Raw genomic sequence first — 24,290 nt, 5'->3', positions numbered from 1 at the left:
TCTAACCCCCTGCAATGAATTTCTCTCATTTGGTCTGTTAAATATAACACTAAAAGCAGTTTGTTCTATCTGATAAGTCCTCAAAAATACACGTTGATCCTGCCAGAAATCTCATAAAATTCGTAAAGTGTTACTAAACTCACAACAGTAAAATCAGTCTGTATATGCAGTATGCTTGTTATACTCACTGTGGAACCTAAGAGGTTAATCCTCTGTAAAAAGGCTGTTTGATCATGTCTTCTCTGATCCTCCCCTTCTTTCACAGTCCCCAATCCATCTCCTGATAGAACAGAGCATTGGGGAAACTCTGCACCTGCTCAGTTTGGTGCATATTGCTAGACAGCTTCTTTTTTTTTTCTTGGGAGAGTGCATGTGATCCAATGGGGCCAATCAGCACTGTCCAGGCAGAAAGTCAGGGGTCCTGCACCCTTATAGGACAGTCAGAGAAGAATTAAAACTCTTCCTACCAGCTTTAACCAGACACTGATAGAAGTCACAAGACTGCTATATACTGCTGATGAGAAAAGATATTTAGCGGTTTATATTTACTAAAATAATTGCATTTCCATGTTCTGTGTACTGTGGGAGATACCAGATATAGTGACTGCAGGCTCCTGGGTTTAGTAACACTTTAAGGCAGTGGTCATCATCCCTGTCCTCAGGGCACACTAACAGGCCAGGTTTGCAAGATAACTGAAATACATCCAAGGTGATATCATTTGCTGCTCAGTGATTGCAGTATTCTAGTCTGCATCTCCCCAATGTAATACATAAAACCTGGCCTGTTAGTGGGCCCTGAGGACAGGGTTGATGACCACTGGTTTAAGGGGTTGTAAACCTTCGTGATTTTTTTTCACCTTAGTGCATCCTATGCATTAAGGTGAAAAAACTTCTGATAGTGATTGGCCCCCCAGCTCCCCCCCCCCCCTCCATTTGTTCCCTCGGTGGAGACACGCTTTACCTCTCTGCCCGGGGTTCTCGGCTCTTGATTGGCTAGATTGATAGCAGAGCAGACATTGGCTCCAGCTGCTGTCAATTAAATCCAATGACACCTGGGGCAGGGCAGAGTCCGTCATTCTGTGTCTATGCACGCAAATGCTGGACTCGGGAGTGTGCCCGCAAGGTATCCCCTTAGGGGGCTTACCCATGTGAGGAGGAGCTGCGAGCGCCACCGGGGGACCCCAGAAGAGGAGGATCAAAAAAAGAACTGCACAGAGGGGGTAAGTGTGACATGTTTGTTATTTAAAAAAACAAAAAAAATACAAGGATTTACAATCACTTTAGCTTCCTGTTCTTCGCTCTTATCAGTTTCCAGATATCTCTGTAGACCAACCTATGCTATGATATTATATGGTATGATATAGTAAAACAGTAGAAAACTCTTTGGGGTTGGTTTACTCAGACTAGAGAGTGCAAAATCTGGTGCAGCTGTGCATGGTAGCCAATCGGCTTCTAACTTCGGTTTGTTGAATTAAGCTGTGACAAAAGAAATAAATGAAAGCTCAATTGGTTTCTGTGCAGAGCTGCACCAGATTTTTCACTCTCCACTTTTAGTAAATCAACCCCTTTGTATGGCTTCTAGCTCTGAAACTGGACTGTCACTAACAATTCACGTCGCCAATGACAATTAGTAACTGATCAGAGTGCTTCCCAATTATGTGATCATCATGCTGGCAGAATGCTTCATTGATAGCATAAGCCTCCAGCCTGCAGAGGACACCGAAGCTTGCACTGTTCATCTGTTTAATACTGTCATTGTCAGTCACAATTACAGTATTAAATAAATGATAATAATAAGGAAATAAATGCAATAAATGATAATAAGGAAATAAATGATGATGACGGAAATAATATTAAATATTAAGGTGATATTAAAACACTGTACCAAATAAAAACCTTATATGCCCTTAAAATAAAAGCGGGTAGAATCCACCTTTGTAAAATGAGGAAAGTAGTTGAGAACGTACCTTTCCGCAGAGAGCAGCCAGCAGTGGCAGCGAAAGGTTGTATTACTTGCTGTGCATAGTCAGGGACGATTTTATTCCTTGTAAAAAGAATGATCAAATTAGTAACTGTATTATATACGGTACACACTCGCAATATTACACATACAACTTACAATAATAGTCAAAAGCTAGAAGTTCACAAATTAAGGTCATTAAAAAAAATGACAAACTTCAGCTTCTACCAAACAGAAGAATGATTTGGGCTATTCTCGGATACAACACAAAATAGGATGCATAAGGATATTTTTTTTTTTTTTTTAACTACTTCAATACCGGGCACTTAAACACCTTCCTGCCCAGACCAATTTTGAGCTTTCAGCGCTGTCGCACTTTGAATGACAATTGCGCGGTCATGCTACACTGTACCCAAATGACATTTTTTCCCCACAAATAGAGCTTTCTTTTGGTGGTATTTGATCACCTCTGCGGTTTTTATTTTTTGCTAAACAAATAAAAAAATACCGAAAATTTTGAAAAAAAATAGTTTTTTTTTTGTTTCAGTTTCAAAACTTTGCAAATAAGTAAGTTTTCTCCTTCACTGATGGGCACTGATGGGGTTACACCTGATGGGCAATGATAAGGCGGCACTGATGGGCACCGATGAGGTGGCACTGATGAGGCGGCATTGATGGACACCGATATGTGGCACTGATAGGCGGCACTGATGGGTGGCACTGATGGGCGACACGGATGGGCACTGATAGGTGGCACAAATTGGCATGGATAGGTGGCACAGGTGGGCATGGGTAGGCGGCACAGGTGGGCATGGGTAGGCGGCACAGGTGGGCATGGGTAGGCACTGATAGGCGGCACAGATGGGAACTGATAGGCGGCATTGTATTATAAGATATTGTACTAATGGATGCCAATCAGTGCCAATCAATAATGCATGCCAATCAGTGATGCCCATTGTGGGCACTGATTGGCATCCATTATGGGCACTGATTGGCATCCATTGTGCCACTGATTGGAATCCCTGGTGTTCTAGGGTGGCATACCTTGTCCTTGGCATCCCTGGTGGGCTGGTGGCGTCCCTGGTGGTCCAGTGTTGGCATCCTTGGGGGGGCTGTGCTGATAATCGATCAGCACAGACCCCCCCTGTCAGAGGAGCAGCCGATCGGCTCTCCTCTACTCGCGTCTGACAGACGCGAGTGAGGAAAAGCCGATCACCGGCTTTTCCTATTTACACTGTGATCAGCCGTGATTGGACACGGCTGATCACGTGGTAAAGAGTCTCCGTCGGAGACTCTTTACCGAGATCGTAGTTGCCGGGTGTCAGACTGACACCCCGCAACAACGATCGCCGCAATGCGCGCCCCCGGGGGCGCGCAGCGGCTCATAATCCTGATCATGTCATATGACGTCCGGTCAGGATTATGAAACCACTTTGCCGCCGTCTATTTGCTATGGGCGGGCAGCAAGTGGTTAAAGTGACAGTTTTCAGTCACATGGCTAAAAAGAATAATCCTATGCTCCTGTTAAATCTTTGTGAATGGAGCCTTATGTATTGTAAAGTGCATGCGGGAAGTATTCACAGCACTTCACTTTTTACACATTTTTCCTTATTCCAAAATGGATTAAATTCATTATTTTCCTCAAAATTCTACAAACAATTCCCCATAATGACAATGTGAAAGAAGTTTGTTTGAAATCTTTGCAAATTTATAAAAAAGGAAAAAAAATCCAATTTACATAGGTATCACAGTCTTTGCTCAATACTTTGGTGAAGCACCTTTGGCACCAATTACAGCCTCAAGTCTTTTGGAGTATGATGCTACAAGCTTGGCACACCTATTTTTGGGCAGTTTCTCTCATTCTTCTTTGCAGGACCTCTCAAGCTCCATCAGGTTGGATGGGGAGTGTCGGTGCACAGCCATCTTCAGATCTCTCCAGAGATGTTCAATGGGGTTCAAGTTTGGGCTCTGGCTGGGCCAATCAAGGAGATTCACAGAGTTGTCCCGTAGCCACTCCTTTGTTATCTTGGCTGTGTGCTTAGGGTCATTGTCCTGTTGGAAGATGAAACTTCGCCCCAGTCAGAGGTCCAAAGCGCTCTGGAGCAGATTTTCATCAAGGATGTCTCTGTACATTGTGGCATTCATCTTTCCCTCGATCCTGATTAGTCTCCCAGTTTCTGCCACTGAAAAACTTCCCCACAGCATGATGCTGCCACCACCATGCTTCACTGTAGGGATGGTATTGGCCAGGTGATGAGCGGTGCCTGCTTTCCTCCAGACATGACACTTGCCATTTAGGCCAAAGAGTTCAATCTTTGTTTCATCAGACCAGAGAATTTTGTTTCTCATGGTCTGAGAGTCCTTCGGGTGTCTTTTGGCAAACTCCAGATGGGCTGTCATGTGCCTTTTACTGAAGAGTGGGTTCCGTCTGGCCAATCTACCATACAGGCCTGATTGGTGGAGTGCTGCAGAGATGGTTGTTCTCCGTGGCGGCCCATTCATTAGGTGTGTACGGGTGCCGCCCCACTATCCATGCGTCTGGCCCCCTGATTTACATACACCGCACTATGGATTCCAATCGGGGGGGAGGGGGGGCGGTTTGAAGCACGTGATTAGAGCCAGAGGCTCTAAAAGGCTTCAAAAAAGGGTGGCCCAGGGGGCAGAGCACTGCGCTCCGAGCCAACCCAGTTATGTAATAGTGAATGAACAGTCGCTATCCTCACACTGATTCTCCTCCCAGCCAATCAGGAAGTGGGTCATGAGACCTGTTTCCAGATTGGCCAAAAGGAGAAGTGATGTCATTGGCCAAAGGGGAGGAGGAGGAGGGAGGAGACATGTGGAAGCAAGGGGAAGACCAACGGACCCAGGGATGGCTCACCATCCACCATTCTCTGGCTCAAAGGAGGGGAGATCGGAGTCTGGGCAGAGCAGAGGTAAGGAGGCTGTCTGTCTCCCATGGAGGTACCTTTGGGGGGTGTTCCGGGTGTTAATAGGGGTGGTGTTGGTTCCCCCCCCCCCCCCCGAATTATCGAGCACCAGCCACAACTGGTTGCGCTTCTGGAAGGTTCTCTCTCCATTTAGAAATGCTGGACCTCTGTCAGAGTGATCATTGGGTTCTTGGTCATCTCCCTGAATAAAGCCCTTCTCCTCCGATCGCTCAGTTTGGCCGGGAGGCCCGCTCCAGGAAGAGTCCTGATGGTTCCAAACTTTTTCCATTTATGGATGATGGAGACCACTGTGCTCATTGGGACCTTCAATGCTGCAGAACTTTTTTAGTCCCTTTCCCCAGATCTGTGCCTCCATACAATCCTGTCTTGGAGGTCTACAGGCAATTCCTTGGCCTTCATGGCTTGGTTTGTGCTCTGACATGTACTGTTAACTCTGGGACCTTCTATGGACAGATGTGTGCTTTTGGAAATCATATCCAATCAACTGAATTTACCACAGGTGGGCTCCAATCAAGTTGTAGAAAAATCTTAACGGCTTCAGCCCCGGAAAATTTGGCTGCTAAATGACCAGGCCATTTTTTTGCGATTTGGCACTGCGTTGCTTTAACTGACAATTGCGCAGTCATGCAACGTTGTGCCCAAACAAAGTTGATGTCCTTTTTTTCCCCACAAATAGAGCTTTCTTTTGGTGGTATTTGATCATCTCTGCGGTTTCTATTTTTTGCTCTATAAACAAAAGAAGAGCAACAATTTTGAAAAAAAAAACACAATATTTTGCTATAATAAATACCCCCATTTTTTTTTTTTTTATCAAATTTTTTCTCTGTTTAGGCCGATATGTATTCTTCTACATATCTTAGTTAATAAAAATTGCAATAAGCATATATTGATTGGTTTGCTCAAAAGTTATAGCGTCTACAAAATAGGGGATAGATTCATAGCATTTTAATTATTATTATTATTATTTTTACTAGTAATAGAGGCAATCTGCAATTTTTATCATGACTGCGACAATATGGCGGACACATCGGACAATTTTGACACACTTTTGGGACCATTAGCATTTATACAGCGATCAGTGCTATAAAAATGTATTGATTACTGTAAAAATGTCACTGGCAGTGAAGGGGTTAACACTAGGGGGCGATCAAGAGGTTAAATGTGTTCCCTGCTACGTGTTCTAACTTAAGGGGGGATGGGACTTGGTAGGGGAAGAGATAGATCAGTGTTCTGTTCATACTTTGTATGAACACACGAACAGTCTCTTCTCCCCTCAGAGAACCGGGATCTCTGTGCTTATACACAGAGATCGCGGTTCTCGCCGCGTCACGAGCATTCGCGGGAGGCCAGCGGTCACGATCACTAGTATCGGCTCCAGGGGGGGCGAGCAGCGGGCGCTCACACGCGCCCCTAGTGGCCACAACAAGAAGCGACGTAACATGGCGGCGATTCGCGCAGCCGTAAAACTGCGGCGGCTGGTCGGCAAGCGGTTAAGGATGATCAGTGGAAACAGCAGGCACCTGAGCTCAATGTTGAGTGTCATGGCAAAGGCTGTGAATACTTCTGTACATGGGATTTTATTTTTTATAAATGTACAAAGATTTCAAACAAACTTCTTTCATGTTGTCATTATGGGGTATTGTTTGTAGAATTTTGAGGAAGATAATGAATTTAATCCATTTTGGAATAAGGCTGCAACATAAAAAATGTGGAAAAAGTGAAGCGCTGAGAATACTTTCCGGATGCGCTGTATGTGGAAAGCTGGCTGATTGGTGACGTATCCCAAGGCAAGAGGATGTAACACTACTGATGTACAAGATGTGACTATAAACCTGTTTCTGGGATATAGATAGCCAAAAGGTGTAAATTTAAGAAGAATATGTAAACACCTGCTGTTGCAAAACATCTGGTGATACCACATGCCCGTAGTTGGCAACATTTGAAAATAATCAGAACGGGCACCTTAAAGGAAAGTAAGAAGATGTGGTGTGAGTATCGTGCTGCAGTCTACAGCTAGCGGGCATTGCCAATAAATGTAAGGCTTGTAGTGTGGCACCTTTGCCCCTTTTGCTATATTTTAGCCCTTGTACACACGGTCGGACATTCCAACGGAAAATGTCCGATCGGACCGCGTTGTCGGATAATCCGACCATGTGTGGGCTCCATCTGACTTTTTCCGTCGGAATGCCCGACCAACAAAGTTTGAGAGCTGGATATAAAAATTTCCCGACAACATGATCCGATCGGACTTTGTCCGATGGTTTGTAGAGAATTCCGATTGGACAAAGTGCCACGCATGCTCAGATCAAATTACGAGACCAAAGCTATTGGCTACTAGCCTGAACGTAGTCCCGTTGTAACTAATTAACATCATCACGTTACGAACGATCGGATTTTCCGTCAACTTTGTCCGACCGTGTGTATGCAACACCAGTTTCAGTGTGTACGGGGGCTATGACAAATTAGGATCCGGGTGTACACTGAAGAGAACGTGGGAGTAAAATAAGCCCCACCACTGGTGTCAGTAATAATGGCTCCCAACAATGGTGTCAGTGGGGGCAAAAGTAAACTCCTGCATTGGTGCTCAGTGGGAGTAATATTAATGCCACCCCCTCTATAGGTGGTGAGTGAAAATAATAGCTGTACAGCAGCCCTTTAAATAGCCATAGCTTTCACGCACCACAGGTGCCGTCGGAGCCAATGCGCGATGTCCGCCGGGCAGGGCTCCACAAACCCCAGGCGCCAGGTTGCATTTGCGACTAGAATTAGCGACCTGGCACCTTGGGCAGCATGGCTGGGGTATCCTGTCTCCATGCGCACCAAACCCCCCCCCCCCCTGGCGCGCTGGCCGGTAATTCAGGCCGCCTCTTTGCCGCCTTCAGCAGTCCTATACTTCCTTCTGGAATCTGGCGCCCTCTTGTGGTGACCGTTGGTATGACAAGACAACCAGCAATGCTAATGGAGCTTCCCCTGCCTATAAAAATTAACCAATCTTAAATTTATACAGAAAGACGACTAGAACCAAACATTATATATAGGCATTTAACTTGTGTAGGTAATGAATATATTCTGATGTGATAGCACGTGTTTAATGATTAAACACTTGGTGTCACATCAGAAAATATATTCATATATTCTCTGAAAATAAAGCTTTGTCGGTTGTTAAAAAAAAAAAAAAAAAAAAAAAAACTGGCTCCTAACTTTTTTTAGCTGGCTCCTAGATTCCAAGCAAATTTGTCAAGCCCTGCCACCGGGCACCCGCGATCGCTCCCGAGAGAGACAGAACAGGGACCTGTCAATGTAAACAAACAGATCCCCGTTCTGTCAGGGAGAGGAGACAGATCTGCTGTTCCTAGTGATTAGGAAACAGCAATATCTCTGTACTCCCAGTCAGTCCCCTCCCCCCACAGTTAGAAATCCCTCCCTAGGGAACACTTAACCCCTTGATCACCCCCTAGTGTTAACCTATTCCCTGCCAGTGACATTTATACAGTAATCAGTGGCTATTTTTAGCTCTGATCGCTGTATAAATGTAACTGGTCCCAAAAAAAAGTGTCAAAAGTGTCTGATCTGTCCGCTGCAATGCCAAAAACTGCAGATCGCCACCATTAGTAGTAAAAAATAATATATATATATATATATATATATATTGTGAGGGGGTTCGCTCGGTAGCGGGTGTGTGTGACCCCCTGGATGGGTTCACAACACAAAGTCAGGCACAGCAGACAGCGTTGTAGGTGCAAAAAACAAAAGGTCCGGTTTATTTCTGCTACATGCAGTGATACATATAACAGCCAAACAAAATAAAACAAGAAAATAAATCCTGGTCAGCTTGACCTCTAACTACACACGTAGACTCCCTGTCTAACAACTGGGTGCAGCCTTGTGCTGCCCCAGTCCCTGTCCCTATTGTAGGGGTTTGCCACACAGGCGTTAACTCACCGCACAGAACAGATCTCAGACTCCCCAGTCTATACACACAAAACTGGTTCCAGGATGGAGCATCTCCCTATGCATGCTGGGGTTTTTTGTAGAGGTCTTAATGAGCCCACTTACTACAGCTGGGCTCATTAACTCTTCCCCTCTAATTGTAAAAGTCTGCATAAAGCCTGAATCTAGGACACACATATTTCCCATCCTGAATACAACCAGGTGATTTTAACTGCGTGCTGCCACAATATATATATATATATATATATATATCCCCTATTTTGTAGATGCTATAACTTTTGCGCAAAGCAATCAATATACACTTACTGCGATTTATTTTACCAAACATATGTAGAAGAATACATATCAGCCTAAACTGCTGAAAAATAATATTAATAAAAAAATAAAAATCTGGGATATGTATTATAGCAAAAAGTAAAAAAATATAGGGGGTTATTTACAAAAGGCAAATCGACTTTGCACTATAAGTGCACTTCCAAGTGCAGTCGCTGTAGATCTGAGGGGGACATGCAAGGAAAATAAAAAAAACTGCATTTTTGCTTGCACATGATTGGATGATAAAATCAGCAGAGCTTCCCCTCAGATCTACAGCAATCTACAGTGACTGCACTTTCAGTGCAAAGTGGATTTGCCTTTCGTAAATAACCCCCATTGTTTTTTTTTGTTTTTTTTTAAGTTGTCTGCCTTTTTTTTGTTTATAGCGCAAACAATGAAAAACGCAGAGGTGATCAAATACCACCAAAAAAAAGCTCTATTTGTGGGGGAAAAAAGCACATCAATTTTGTTTGGGTACACCGTCCCGCGCAAATCAAAGTCAAAGCTACGCAGTGCCGTATCGCAAAAAATGGCCTGGTCATGAAGAGGGGGTAAATCTTCTGGGGCTGAAGTGGGAAGCCTCTATTGGGAAAAACAAGGAGGCTGCCATTGCTGACACTTTCTTAAAATGCTTATTGCCTGGCTGTCATGGTGATTCAGTGCTCTCACGAGGCACGGGCTCAGAACAAGTATGCACATCAGAAGTTCTAATTTCTCTTTGATTGCTTTTGTTGTATGCCTGTTCTGGGCTTCAGAATGGCATTAGGTCAGCCAGGCAAGCTGAATTTTCAGAAGAAGGTCCTCAGTGGTGTCCATATTTCTTTTAGCACAAGTTTACTTTATGATACAAGTTGTTCTAAAAATCAAACCTACCTTGGAGATAATCCTGCAGGCGTCTTTATTTCAAGCGGCGGTTTGCTGCGGGCTGACTCTCTGTCTGCGTCTTGATCCCCTTCCAGTCGAAAGTCGAAAGTCAAGGGAATCTGTAGGGAGTGAAGACCTTTCAGGTTGCTCTGGGTCTGTTTCTAGAAAAATAAAAGATGAAAAAAGGATTTCAAACAGAACAGAGAAGGAGCCTGATACCGCCCGCCGTCGTTATACCTCGTTAATTTGGCGCTGAATACCGGGGCTATGGCAGCAGATAGCTGTCATAACCCCCGGTATTTTAAAAAACTGCGGCAGGCACCTTTCCCGCTGCCGATTAAAATTGATTTTGCAGCGAATCCACCACAGAGACCACTTCTATCCAAAAGAGGACCGCCCGCAGTTTTTTAAAATACCGGGGTTATGGCAGTTATCTGCTGCCATAACCCCGGTATTCAAGGCCAAATTAACGACGTATAACGACGGCGGGTGGTAACAGTTTCCCCTCAGAGGCTGGAAGTTGAGCGAGGGAATGATTGCCCACACTCGGCTCCATACCATTGGATGACAAAAGCAATGTCAAACGTCACTTGGTCTTAAAGGGCACTTTCTTTTTTTAAATACTTATTTTTTTGCATTTAAACTCCATAAATGGAACTTCTGCTTTCTGGATTCCCCCCTCCGGTGTCATATTTGGCACCTTTCACAGGGGGAGGGAGGAGCAGATACCTGTCTAATCCAGGTACTTGCTCCCACTTCCGGGGCATAGATCACAGCAGGCTCCGCAGTGATCGTTGCCATATCCGGCCCCTCCTCTGTCCGTCCCCCACCCCCCTGGGAGACACACAGGTCCCAAAAGACAGCAGGGACCAGTGACGACGTGCAGCGTGACTCGTGCATGCGCCATAGGGAACTAGGCTGTGAAGCCGCGAGGCACAGATCGGCTTCAGGTGAAGACATTGCGGGCGCCCCGGACAGGTAAAAGTCCATATTTTAAAAGTCAGCAGCTGCAGTATTTGCAGCTGGTGACTTTTAAAGAAAAAAATGTGGGCGGAACTCCGCTTTAAGGCCCCTTTCACACTGGGGCGTTTTTCAAGGCGCTTTAGCGTTAAAAAAAGCGCCTATAAAGCGCTTGAAAGAAGCCTCATCTGCAGTCCCAATGTGAAAGCCCAAGTGCTTTAAGAATCCTTTCACAATGTCAGCGCCCGAAAAACGCTTGTAAAGCGCTGCTTAAACTAGTAGCGCTTTACCAGCGTTTTTCGAGCGTTATTGGGGCGCTTTTAACCCCTGCTAGTGGCCAAATAAAGGGTTAAAAGCGCCCACAAAACGCTGCTGCCAATAGCGTTTTTCAGGCGTTTTTCTGGCGTTTTACAGGCGCTTCCCATTGATTTCAATGGGAAGGGGCACTTTAGGAGCGTTGTATTCACCGCTCCAAAAGCGCTGCAAAGAAGCTGCTTGCAGGACTTTTTTTGACGCCCTGCCAGCGCAGCGCCTTGGTGTGAAAGCACTCGGGCTTTTACATTGGGATTGCAGTTGCAGCTTCTTTCAGGCGCTTTTTTTAACGCTGAAGCGCCTGAAAAATGCCCCAGTGTGAAAGGGATCTTGGTGTGAAAGCACTCGGGCTTTTACATTGGGATTGCAGTTGCGGCTTCTTTCAGGCGTATTTTTTAACGCTAAAGTGCATGAAAAAAAAAAAAAACGCCCCAGTGTGAAAGGGGTCTAAGGCCCCTTTCACACTGGGGCGGTGTGGCCGTCGGCGGTACAGTGCTGCTATTTTTAGTGGCGCTTTACTGTCGTTTTAGCGGCGGTCTGCGGGCGCTAGCGGGGTGGTTTAAAACCCCCGCTAGCAGACGAAAAAGGGTTAAAACCGCCTTTGATTTCAGGTGAATACACCGCTCCTTCACCGCTCCAAAGATGCGGCTAACAGGACTTTTTTCACCGTCTTGCTAGCGCACCGCTCCAGTGTGAAAGCCCTCCGGCTTTCACACTGGAGTGAAAGGGGCTGTTTTATTCAGGCGCTACACAGTCGCTATTTTTAGCGCTGTAGCGCCTGAAAACCGCCTCAGTGTGAAAGGGGCCTCAGTGTAAATATGAGATCTCACATTAAAAAGGTCCTGTCATGCTTTTTTTCTATTACAAGGGATGTTTGCATTCCTTGTAATAGCAATAAAAGTGATCCAATTTTTTTTTTTTACGTTTTTCTTTTTTTTTAAGTGTAAAAATAAAAAAATAAAAAGTAAAATGAATAAGAAAAAAAATGTTTTAAAGCGCCCCCGACCCCGCCATGCTCGCACGCAGTCGCGTCCACATATATAGACGGTGTTCAAACCACACATGTGAGGTGTCGCCGCTATCGTTAGAGCGAGAGCAATAATTCTAGCAAAACACCTCCTCTATAACTCAAAACTGGTAACCTGTGGAAATTTTTAAACTTATGGAGATCTTTAAGGTTTAAAGTTTGTTGATATTCCACGGGCAGGTGCAATTTTGAAGCGTGACAGGTTTGGGTATACATTTAACAGGCGCAGCGTTATCTTTCACAATATAAAACAATAAAAAATGGGCTAACTTTACTGTTTTCTTTTATTTAAAAAAAAGTTGCGTTTTTAAGACCGTTGCGCAAATACGGTGTGACATAAAGTATTGCAATGACCGCCATTTTATTCTCTAGGGCAGTGATGGTGAACCTTGGCACCCTGGATGTTTTGGAACTACATTTCCCATGATGCTCTTGCACTCTGCAGTGAAGTTGAGCATCATGGGAAATGTAGTTCCAAAACATCTGGGGTGCCAAGGTTCACCATCAATGCTCTAGGGCAGGGGTAGGGAACCTTTTTGGCTGAGAGAGCCATGAACGCCACATATTTTAAAATGTAATTCCGCGAGAGCAATGCAATGTGTTTAAAACAATTTTTTTTTTTTTTATCGATTAATCGACTAATTTCAGTTATAACTGTAATATCCACGTCATTTCCCCCACTGTAATATCCACATCTCCCCTACGATTGTCTGCTTGCTTACCACTACACAGGCAGGCAGATCCACGAGCAGTTGAGGCGGGTGATGACATCAGCACACCACTCACCTAGGCCGCCTCCGGGTGTACCAAGATGGCCGCAGCTCCGGAGCTAGGCCGAAGCTGCAGCCTTTCCTATGGGCTCAATCCACGGATCGGCACACCAAGCAAACTGCGGATTGAGAGGTGAGAGCCAGATGCAGCCATCAAAAGAGCCACATCTGGCTCGAGAGCCATAGGTTTCCTACCCCTGCTCTAGGGTGTCTGAAAAAATATATATAATGTTTGGGGGTTCTAAGTAATTTTCTACCTGATTTTAACTTGTAAACGCCAAGTGTAAAAAAATAGGCCCAGTCCTTAAGTGGTTAAAGCATGGCTGAATGACTAGTTGCTTCACACTGTCTGTGTTAATGAAAAGCTGCAAAGTTGGTCGCTATTGGCCACATCGTTTTCCCAGACAGGTCTCACTTCAGCACTTGCAGTACGTCTACTTCTCCACAAGATGTCCTCAGTCTTTTAGGTTGAATGCCACCTGGCTTCTTAACCCAGAAGACTGTGTATGAAGGATAAAAAGGCAATAAAAAGCTGACAACAGTCAAGGCTAAAGTATTCTTCCCCTACATAAAAAAAAAAAAAAAAAAAAAAAAGGGGGTGTTTGTGTCCCTGCTGCAGATTTTCCTTAACTTCCTCTCTGGCGAAATTGTTGTCACCAGATCAGGACGTGATGGAAATCCATCTAACAGATCCGCTAGATAAGAGTAAAAATCCTCCAGAGGTTCTATTCCTTGCCCGCTCTTTCTAAAACACTTTAAAGCGCAAGTTCACTTAAAAGTGAAAGTTCTGCTCATTCTCCTTCCCCGGCCATAGAGCCGACCATAGGTGGTTCAGGTTTCGGCTGGTTCAGCGGGGACCGGTGTTCTGACAAAAACTGCCCCCCCCATCAGATCGTGTCTGCCCCGTACTGCGCAGCGGTTGCGCAGTACGGAGGGCAAGGAGACTCCGAAAGTCTCCGAAGATGAACGGCGCCTGCGCACTGAGTCCAGGTTCAAGCCCCACCATCCAAGTGGACATATGGTAGCACTTACTAACAGGACTCCTCGGGGGCTTGCTTCGCTCGCCACGCTTCGGGCACGGCCTCGCTTCGCTCAGCAATTTTTTATTCTAACTCTATGTCCACTTTGGATGGTGGGGCTTGAACCTGGACTCAGTGCGCAGGCGCCGTTCATCTTCGGAGACTTTCGGCGTCTCTTTGTACTCTGTACTGCGCAAGCACAGTACAGGGTGGACACTATCCGACGGGGGGGACAGTATTCGACACAACACGGCCAAGATTTGAACCTTGAATGGGTGAGCTGAATGCTGAATTGGATACAACCAGCCTGTCGAATTTTACTTGCGACTGGAAGAAAAGAGCAATCTTGTGCATGCGCAGTGAGGAGTCGGCTGTAATGCCCCGTACACACGAGCGGACTTTTCAACATCCAAAGTCCGACGGACTGAGTCCGTCAGACTATTCGATCGTGTGTGGGCTGCAACGGACTTTTGACTCGCCAAAGTCCGAAGGACTTTAGAATATGGAACATGCTTAAAATTTTTCCGAAAGGAACTCCGCCGGACCCGGTCCCTTCGAAAAATTTGCTCGTGTGTATGCTATTCCGACGGACTAAAACCGACGCTAGGGCAGCTATTGGCTACTGGCTATGAACTTCCTTATTCGAGTCCAGTCGTACGTCATCACGTTCGAATCCGTCGGAGTTTAGTGTGATCGTGTGTGGCCAAGTCCGCTCAGCCGAAAAGTCTGTCAGAACTCCGTCGGAATTCCAGCAGAACTCCGACGGAACTCCTTCGGAAGTCTGTCGGACATAAGTCCTCTCGTGTGTACGGGGCTTAAGACAGCAGGAAGTCACATCCAGCGCCCATATCCAATATGGCGGCACCGGGAATCTGAAGACCAGTGAAGGATCGGCTGCACTAAAGGCAGCGCTGGGCTGGTGCGTGTCTGTCTGTTAAAAGTCAGCAGCTGACCTTTAAACAAGACTGGAGTTCCTGTTTATCGAAGTGGCCCGAAATAGATGCCGACACCGGGTTTAAGTCACGCCATCTTTTGAGACTTGTGGTCGTACGCTGCTACTACAGAAACTGGGTCACTCACCGCCACCTCCGCACTCACCTCGCTCTGCAATCACAGTATAATAGAATACCTGCGCTACATGTACACCACACACCGTGCCTGTGTCCTGTATACAGAACCACATCAAGGGAGACCAAGAACAAAAAGACATACACTATATTACCAAAAGTATTGGGACACCTGCCTTTACACGCACATGGACTTTAATGGCACCCCAGTCTTAGCTACTATTTCAAACAGTAATGAAAAAAATATATTAATGTGTGTTTGTCAAAAATATTGGGACACCTGTCTTTACATACGCATGAACTATAATGGCATCCCAGTCTTAGTCCGTAGGGTTCAACATTGGGTTGGCCCACCCTTTGCAGCTATAACAGCTTCAACTCTTCTGGGAGGGCCGTCCACAAGGTTTAGGAGTGTGTCTATGTTTGAGCATTCTTCCAGAAGCGCATTTGTGTGGTCAGGCACTCATGTGGATGAGAAGGCTTGGCTCACAGTCTCCAAATTCAACCCAAAGGTGTTCTATCGGGTTGAGGTCAGGACTCTGTGCAGGCCAGTCACCCCAAACTCGCTCATCCATGTCTTTATGGACCTTGCTCTGTGCACTGGTCCATACCATTTGGTGGAAGGGGGATTATGGTGTGGGGGGTTGTTTTTCAGGGGTTGGGTTTGGCCCCTTAGTTCCAGTGAAGGGAACTCTTAAAGTGGTTGTAAACCCTTTACAACTACTTTATACTACAGGCAAGCCTATAATTAGGCTTACCTGTAGCTACCCCTGGATATCTCCTAAACCTGCACAGCTTAGGAGATATCCCCTGTATTTGCATGTGCCAACATCGTCGGCACATGCACACTTAAGCATGTTGTACTGTGCCGTTACCAGTGACATCATTGCGGCTCCAGCCAATCACAGCACCGGAATCACGATATCCGGATGTAACCCCCTGGGGAGATGCCGGCCGAAAGAGCGGTGAACGGGGACCGCTGCGGGGGCTTTGATCTCAGGTAAGTAGTTCAGGTGCTAGTGCTATGCATACTAATTCATTATGTCTTTGTCTTGCAGGTTTTTTTTTAAAAAGGGTTTTTACAACCACTTTAAGGCATCAGCATACCAAGACATTTTGAACAATTTCATGCTCCCAACTTTGTGGGAACAGTTTGGGGATGGACCCTTCCTGTTCCAACATGACTGCGCACCAGTGCACAAAGAATAGCAGACATGGTTAAGTGATTTTGAGGTGGAGGAACTTGACTGGCCTGCACAGAGTCCTGACTACAACCCGATAGAACACCTTTGGGATGAATTAGAGCGGAAACTGTGAGCCAGCCCTTCTTGTCCAACATCAGTGCCTGACCTCACAAATGTTCTTCTGGAAGAATGGCCAAACATTCCCATAGAAACACTCCTAAACCTTGTGGACGGCCTTCCCAGAAGAGTTGAAGCTGTTATAGCTACAAAGGGTGGGCCAACTCAATAATTAACCCTACGGACTAAGACTGGGATGTCATTAGAGTTCAAAGGCAGGCGTCCCAATACTTTTGGTAATATAGTGTATTTACTGACATACTTTGTTATAAATCTGACCTCCAGTCTTCTCTTTAGTCTTGCACATTATAGGCTCCTCTCCTGAGCTGGAATTGCTTATTCTGATTTCACTGCACACTGCCAGCGTCTCACAGTGTGCGTTGGAAGGTGCAGCAAGTCATATAGAGAAGCCTGTACAACTGTGCAAGACTAAAGGGAAGGCCAGAGGTCAGATTTAAATCTGCTGCCAATTATGTGAATTTAGTTTTCAAGTTACCAGGGCCATCTTTAATATTGATTGGAACTATTTGAGGGCAGTGTGGGCTCAAGGGGCAGCTGCTCTGGGCCCCACAACATTGACCGAGGCACGGGGCAGCTGCCCCTTTTGCCCTCTGTTCATGTCGGTCCTGCATGTTACCATGTTGGGCACAGTGGGCACTACAGACAATAGATAGAAGAATTGCCCGTCTCCCAGGATAGGCATGTTTAGCCTGCAGTAGTATATCTTACAACCCACCTTGGCATGCTTGGCCAGGACGTCTCGTGAATACTTATCTAAGGCATCAAACCCCAGCAAGATCCTCTGAGTCATTTCTCCTATAAAAAGGAAATGGAACAGAATGCATTACAGGAGAGCCATAAACAGGTAACTGCATATCAGTCTACACCCATCAGCCATAACATTACGACCACTGACAGGTAAAGTGGGTGACTTGGATTGTCTTGGCACAATGGCATCTAAAAGTAGGTGGGACATATTAGGCAGCAAGTGAACATGTTGTCCCTGAAGTTGATGTGTTGAAAGCAGAACCAAAAGGATTTGAGTGACTTTCACAAGGTCTAAATTGTAATGGGCGGACGACTGGGTCAGAGCAACTCCATAACGGCAGCTTTTGAGGTATGTTCAGGGCCGTGATTGGGCAGTTCTGGGAGTGTACAGCATCCTGCCCAATCAGCAGCGGCCCAATGGTAGACGGACAGCAGTGTCCTGGCTCAGATAGCAGGGTGGCCACAGCCAATGTTTGCAGGGCAGAGGGTGAGGCTCTGGAGTGCTGCTTTGCCTGGCCGGGGCTGCGCTGACTTGTGTGTGTTGATCTGGTGGTGGGGAAGGAAGGTGGCGGCGGAGGAGAGAGGGGTACTGGCTGCCGACACCCGACAATGAGCTGCACCGGGAGGATAAACCCTGTGTAAGTCTCACTTGTCCCGTATGGCTTCTCTATTCCTGGCAGCCCTTCTATTGCAGGCGGCATTACTAGCTATTTATTCCTGGCACACATTGGGCTCTGTTCCTGCATGCATTCAGTGACTCTTCATAGCTGTGTGTGCTCTGCTCATTGCTAATAACAACAAGTCCTTAGGAGCTTTCTGTCTATTGATGGGTCCCCTCACAAGTCCATCGTGTGCAGGCACTGAAAATGATGTGCTGTAACCTTCAGCAACAGTAACCTATAGCAGCAAATCAGTAAGTGGTAAGGATGTGCAGTGACCTCTAGCAACCAAACAGTGAGCGTTAAGGATGTGCAGTAACCTCTAGCAACCAATAGTGAGCATTAAGGATGTGCAGTAACCTCTAGCAACCAATCAGTGAGCATTAAGGATGTGCAGTAACCTCTAGCAACCAATCAGTGAGCGTTAAGGATGTGCAGTAACCTCTAGCAACCAATCAGTAAGGATGTGCAATAACATATAGCAACCAATCATTAAGTGGTAAGAATGCGCAGTAACCTCTAGAAGCCAATCAGTGAGCGTTAAGGATGTGCAGTAACCTCTAGCAAGTGATCAGTAAGTGGTAAGGATGTGCAGTAACCTCTAGCAACCAATCAGTAAGGATACGCAGTAACCTCTAGCAACCAATCAGTAAGGATATGCATTAACCTCTAGCAACCAATCAGTAAGGATATGCAGTAACCTCTAGCAACCAATCAGTACATGGTAAGGATGTGCAGTAACTTATAGCAACAAATCAGTGACCAGTTCTTTATGTTAACATTACATCAAAGTTTTTGTAGATAAATCTATGTGTATGTTCGGTATATTAGGGGATGGGGGTGAAGTTGGAGGGACTGTCCTATAGATGAGGGACACTGGAAGATAAAGGAGCCGGTTGGCTGGTATAATGAGGAGAGCGGATGTCTTCACCCTCCACAGTCCTCTATAATCCTCCATAGTCCGGACTGATCTGTGTGTAAACACCGGGCACCCTCCCCCCTCCCCGGGTATATCAGTGATCTGCCATAACACTATGTAGTACACCCCCACCCCCCCTCTGCCCAGCTCTGCCATGCGGTGTCACCTCCTCGGATCGTCACACATCGCCCGGCTCACTGATCTCCTCCGACACCGGCGTCCTCCAGTCTCCATAGACACCGGGGCGCCGCTCTATCACTGGCCGCTAGAGGCCGCTATTGTAAGACCACAACTTCATATCAGTGACGGGAGGGGGAGTCCCAGCAACCCCGGATAATACCCGGATGACACCCCTATCTGATCTGTACAGCGAGAGTCACCGCATTGCTCTCTACAGTCTGATGGAGGGGGATTGTGGGTGGGCATCACTACTTGGTGGGCGTGGCCTCAGATCATCCTGCATGTGGTGGGCGTGGTCGCAGGGTCTTCTTTGTTAGTGGGCGTGGTCTCCGGGTCTAAGAGCCCCCTCTGTAGTTTGCTTGGTGGGCGTTGTCTCACAATTTATTGTCTGTAGTGGGAGTTTCCTGTCTTATAGGGTGTGGTCTCTGAATCTCTTGTCTGTGGTGGGTGTGGTCTCAGAGTCCCTTGTCTGTAGTGGGTGTGGCCTTAGTCTCTCCTGTCTTATTGGGCGTGGTCTCAGAGCCTATTGTCTAGTGGGTGTGGTCTCAGAATCTCCTGTCTTATTGGGTGTGGTGTCAGAGACTCTTGTCTGTAGTGGGTGTGGTCTCAAAGCCCCTTGTTTATGGTGGGCGTGGTCTCAGAGTCCCTTGTTTATAGTGGGTGTGGTCTCAGAGTCCATTGTTTATAGTGGGTGTGGTCTCAGAGTCCCTTGTCTGTAGGGGGGGGGGGGTCTCAGAATCTCCTGTCTTATTGGGTTTGGTCTCAGAGTCCCTTGTTTATGGTGGGCGTGGTCTCAGTGTCCCTTGTTTATGGTGGGCGTGGTCTCAGAGTCCCTTGTTTATAGTGGGCATGGTCTCAGTGTCTCTTGTCTGTAGTGGGTGTGGTCTCAGTGTCTCTTGGCTGTAGTGGGTGTGGTCTTAGTCTCTCCTGTCTTATTGGGCGTGGTCTCAGAGCCTATTGTCTAGTGGGTGTGATCTCAGAATCTCCTGTCTTATTGGGTTTGGTCTCAGAGTCCCTTCTCTGTAGTGGTTGTGGTCTCAGAATCCATTGTCTGTGGTGGGCGTGGTCTCAGAGCCCCTTGTTTATAGTGGGCGTGGTCTCAGAGTCCCTTGTTTATAGTGGGCGTGGTCTCAGAGTCCCTTGTCTGTAGTGGGTGTGGTCTCAGAGTCCCTTGTCTGTAGTGGGTGTGGTCTCAGGGTCTCTTGTCTATAGTGGGCGTGGTCTGAGTCCCTTGTTTATAGTGGGCGTGATCTCTGAGTCCCTTTTCTGTAGTGGGTGTGGTCTTAGTCTCTCCTGTTTTATTGGGTGTGGTCTCAATATATACACTAAATAGTAACGCTGAGTATGCCGAGAGATCCAACCGTAGCACCCTGGTGTTTAGGCGGGGTTGCTCCTAAATTTACCTGCCGGGTATACAGTAGCTGCCTAGGCTCATTGTTGAGGATCAAATGATTTCACTCTAAGTCTGTAATTGCTGCACTTCTCTTTTTCGCTGCTAGGTGGCTGGGTACCTGGTGGCATTAGATACGAGAAGGGCAATGCAATAACAGATTGGGGGCATCCCAGCCAATGGGCAGGAGTTTTCTTTAATCCCTTGGCCTTCTGGGATAATCTGTATATTTAGGTGGAGTCAGGTGATCGGGGGTTCTGTGCCACCTGGACGGCTGTCTGGGTGAACATGTGTTGTATTGGCTGCTAGTTTGGGAATATCCCGGCACATCTGGCTGCTAGGCTGTCTGAGGGCCTATCCAGAAGCAAGAGAGCGGCACAGGGTTGGTATTGCGGCTTGCAGTCCAACCAGAAGTGCCGGTTCTGCCGGCCGGAGAACCTGCCGTGGTCGGAGGTAGAGGGGAATCTGTCGCCACTAAGAGACCATCCACCTTATTACCGGGGACCACAGTGAGTACCGGAGCAGAATTCTCACCAACCGGGGACTGAAAAATTGGGAAACTTCAGTGGATATCAAGCCAGAAACCAAACCCGCGGAGGGGACGCTTGCAGAGCAGCCTTGTGTGCCAAGCCAGGGACTGATCAGGCCAGCGGAGTGAAGCTTGAGAAGTATCTGGAGTGCCAAGCTAGGGACCAGCAGAGAGGTGGGGGTAACGCTTGAGGAAGATACTACAGTGAAGATTGGAGGAGCTCAAGGGATTCAGTGGCAGAGAATCAGAGGGTCTAGTGAGAGACACCGGGAGCTCAGTGGGCTGAAGAACTACAAAAAGTGATTGCAGCAGAAGCGAAGGAACTGTTACAACTTGTGTTGGAAACTGTTAAAGACTGTTGCCATAGGAGACAGCATTCCTACACATGCAGATGTGGTGTCTTGCTGGATGTCTTTCCCTGCATGGCTGTGCTGTTGGAAGTCTCGGAGTCTGCCAATTAATCTTGCAACTACCTAAGGGTGTCCTGGCCCTAACCCTCTATCCCAAAGTTCTGTTAAGTGAAATAAAATCTCTTTTGCATCCAAGAAGTGTCTGCCGCCCAATCAATCTACCTCGCATTACACCCACTATGCCATACAACCCGCCATATACAGAAGGATGTCAGCTATCTCCGGCCCTGGAGGTTCTCATTAGACCAAAGGAGGCCTGGGGCCTTTCTACACAACTCTACAGCACTAATAGAAGTATGGCTGATGAAGGGCCTATTCCCACCAAAACGTGGTGCAGCAAAGGCATGTTCCACGTGCGTTTCTCACACCATAGATGAAATTTCTCCCCTTGCAAATGGCATGTGGGTGCCAATGGATTATTAATGGAACCCCAAACACATCTCGTAAAACACAGCACATTTGCATCCACCCAGTGATGTAAGTAACTGAGTTAAAGTAAACGCTGTTACTTAACACCGTTTCTTTAGAGGGTAACGAGTAATCTAACCGATTACTCTTCCCCTCATGATAACGCCGGTCCCATTACTTGGGTGGCGTTACCGCAATTATATCTACAGCCATGGGGGGGCGGTAGATGTAATTCCCGTAAGGCCGCAATTACATCTACTGCCACTAGGGGAGCAACGGATCGTCACACGCTTAGGAAAGGCCGCGGCTTCGGCCTAGCTCCGGAGAGGTGGCAATCTTGGTGCACCCATCGTCCGTTTACAATGTGATCGCTCCGTCAAATGACGGAGCAATCACTTGTAAACAAACCGGCGTCATGATGACGCCGGTTCCTCTCTCCCCTCTGTGTACAGATCTGTACAGTGGAGGGGAGAAATCGGATGGCAGCAGCGCTGTGGGCTGCATCTGTAGTGCCCACAGCGCTGCTTTGTGACAATTGCAATCACAGCCATCCCTCCATACCCTGCCAATACTCTGCAATACCATGCAATACTCTGCAGTACCCTGCCAATACTCTGCCATACCCAGCCAATATTACAGTGGGGGAGATGATGTGGATATTACAGTGGGGGAGATTGTTGATATTACAGTGGGACTATATGGTGGTGGAATATTTTTTTGCAAATTCAGTTATTATCTGCTGATCCGAAAAATGATGCGATCCGTGACCCTGATCCGAGGAACGATCCGATCTGTGAGTTTGGGGGGGGGGGGGACAGATGTACAGAGGGGAAACATATATATATTTGTGTGGGGGGGATGACAGATGTGTAGTGGGGTACAGATATATGTGGGGGGGGGGGGGACAGACGCACAGGGGGGTACAGAGGGGAAATAGACATGCAGGGGGGGGGGGTGACGCGCCCCTTGCTTACAGTAATACTAGAGTCGCCCCTTAGAATAGTAAAAAAAAAAAAAGTCACAGTTACTTTGCTGAGTAACTAATTACTTTTCTAATGTAATAACTGAGTTACTAACGCAATTACTTTTTGGGAGAAGTAATTTGTAACTTAACTAATTACTTTTTTAAAGTAAGATGACCAACACTGCATCCACCACATCTTATGGTAGCATGCAGCTTGGTGCAGTGAGATCTGAAAAATTGTGCTTGCACTACATTTGCCTCATTCCATTCAAATGAACGGCTGTCAGAACCGGACAGGAACACGCACATTCCAGTGTGAACCAGCTCTAGGGTCTCATTTAGATGTGTGGTTGGGGGGGGGGGGCAGTAAAAACGCAGCTGAGCCATGTTTTTAACAAACCCCCCCTACCTCCCACCCCAAAGCTGCAATAGGCTGTGGTTTGCGATGCTTAGTACCTGTGGCAAAAACTACCTGACATGTAGGGATCAGCAAGCCCACTGAACAAAACCAACTCAGGTGAATGGGAAAACACACAAATGCCCTGCAACTGAGTGCACAGGCAGCATCACATCCTCACCGCCTGTCAATTACCTCTGAAATGCAATCCATGTGTAGATCATGCTTCAGAGGAGAGGTAGATGTAGGCACACGTCTAACTCAAACGTAAATGGCTTGGCAAAGATAGCCTCTACCTACTGCTCACTGCAGAGGGGGTGCATAGAGTGCCATGTTGTCTCCCGCTCTTGGGAAATCCTGAGGTCATTTAGGCCATTTGAATGCAGGCGTAATCATTTACCGATGTGTATACTCAGGATCTTGTTGACAGAAAGATCCCGAGTACAGTGTTCCATAAAGATCTTGGGTAAATGTGTGTAGGCGTATACATGGGTACATTTCTTCTGCTGAAGTGTTCAACATCCTAAAGGTGACATCCTAAAGCATTACCGCTGCTTTTTTATGGACCCATATGACATTGCAGGACTGATCCATATCATTTTAGTAAATGTGCACCCACTCTCCTGATTGGTGTGAACTTTTCTAGAGGACCTTCTGCCAAGGCCATGCTTATGACTAAGGCCTTATAGGCTGAAACACGTCAACTGACTTAATCAGCGTTTGTTCGCTGTGGCTATTGAATAAAATTAAGAAATTTTAAGAGCAACAACCGGAGTGCCGATCATTTTTTTCTACATTGCTCTACTCAGCCAGCGACTGTGGATCGAGCACCTGGGAAGCTCTGCCCTCTATGTGGTGTTTATACTTCCACCATGGAGCCTGTGCAAAACGAATCCACCATGGTTTCCCCTTTCTTACAGAAAACGAAAAAATATTGTGCGACACCCTCAATATCAGGGGTATTGAATTAAAATTCACAGGTCCGATCAGTAAAAATGTATTTCCCCAGAGGCCCAAACCGCATTTGTATCAGCCCCCTCCCCTCCTACATCACATTCCCTTACAACAGTGTCCCCCCCCCCCCCCACTTCACAGTAGTGTTCTCAGGCCCCCTGCACATCACCCCCTTCACATCATGCACCCTCTTTATTCACAGCAGTCCTCAACCCCCT

The 24,290-nt window shown here is 46.7% G+C and overlaps 1 protein-coding gene across 2 annotated transcripts in view; it reads right to left on the bottom strand.

Moving 5' to 3' along the window:
- Positions 1-19,176, bottom strand: part of LOC143926616 (uncharacterized) — a 57,058-nt gene extending 37,882 nt beyond the window's left edge. Inside the window, exons 1-4 of one of the 2 annotated variants that reach the window (XM_077450517.1) lie at positions 19,007-19,176; positions 17,231-17,310; positions 10,048-10,199; positions 1,968-2,044 (exon numbers count right to left, since the gene is read on the bottom strand). In XM_077450517.1, coding sequence (XP_077306643.1) covers positions 1,968-2,044; positions 10,048-10,199; positions 17,231-17,305 — 304 coding nt within the window. In that variant the 5' untranslated portion in view covers positions 17,306-17,310; positions 19,007-19,176. The remainder of the gene's footprint in view (positions 1-1,967; positions 2,045-10,047; positions 10,200-17,230; positions 17,311-19,006) is intronic. The other variant, XM_077450519.1, reaches the window with a different exon arrangement.
- Positions 19,177-24,290: the final 5,114 nt, after the last annotated feature.

Source organism: Lithobates pipiens, unplaced genomic scaffold (assembly GCF_037356315.1).
Source record: "Lithobates pipiens isolate NorthernLeopardFrog02 unplaced genomic scaffold, aLitPip1_a1.2 Scaffold_23, whole genome shotgun sequence".
NCBI classification, from domain to species: Eukaryota; Metazoa; Chordata; class Amphibia; order Anura; family Ranidae; genus Lithobates; species Lithobates pipiens.
Note: the sequence above shows the minus strand (reverse complement) of the source record. Positions and strands in the feature narration are given on the sequence as shown.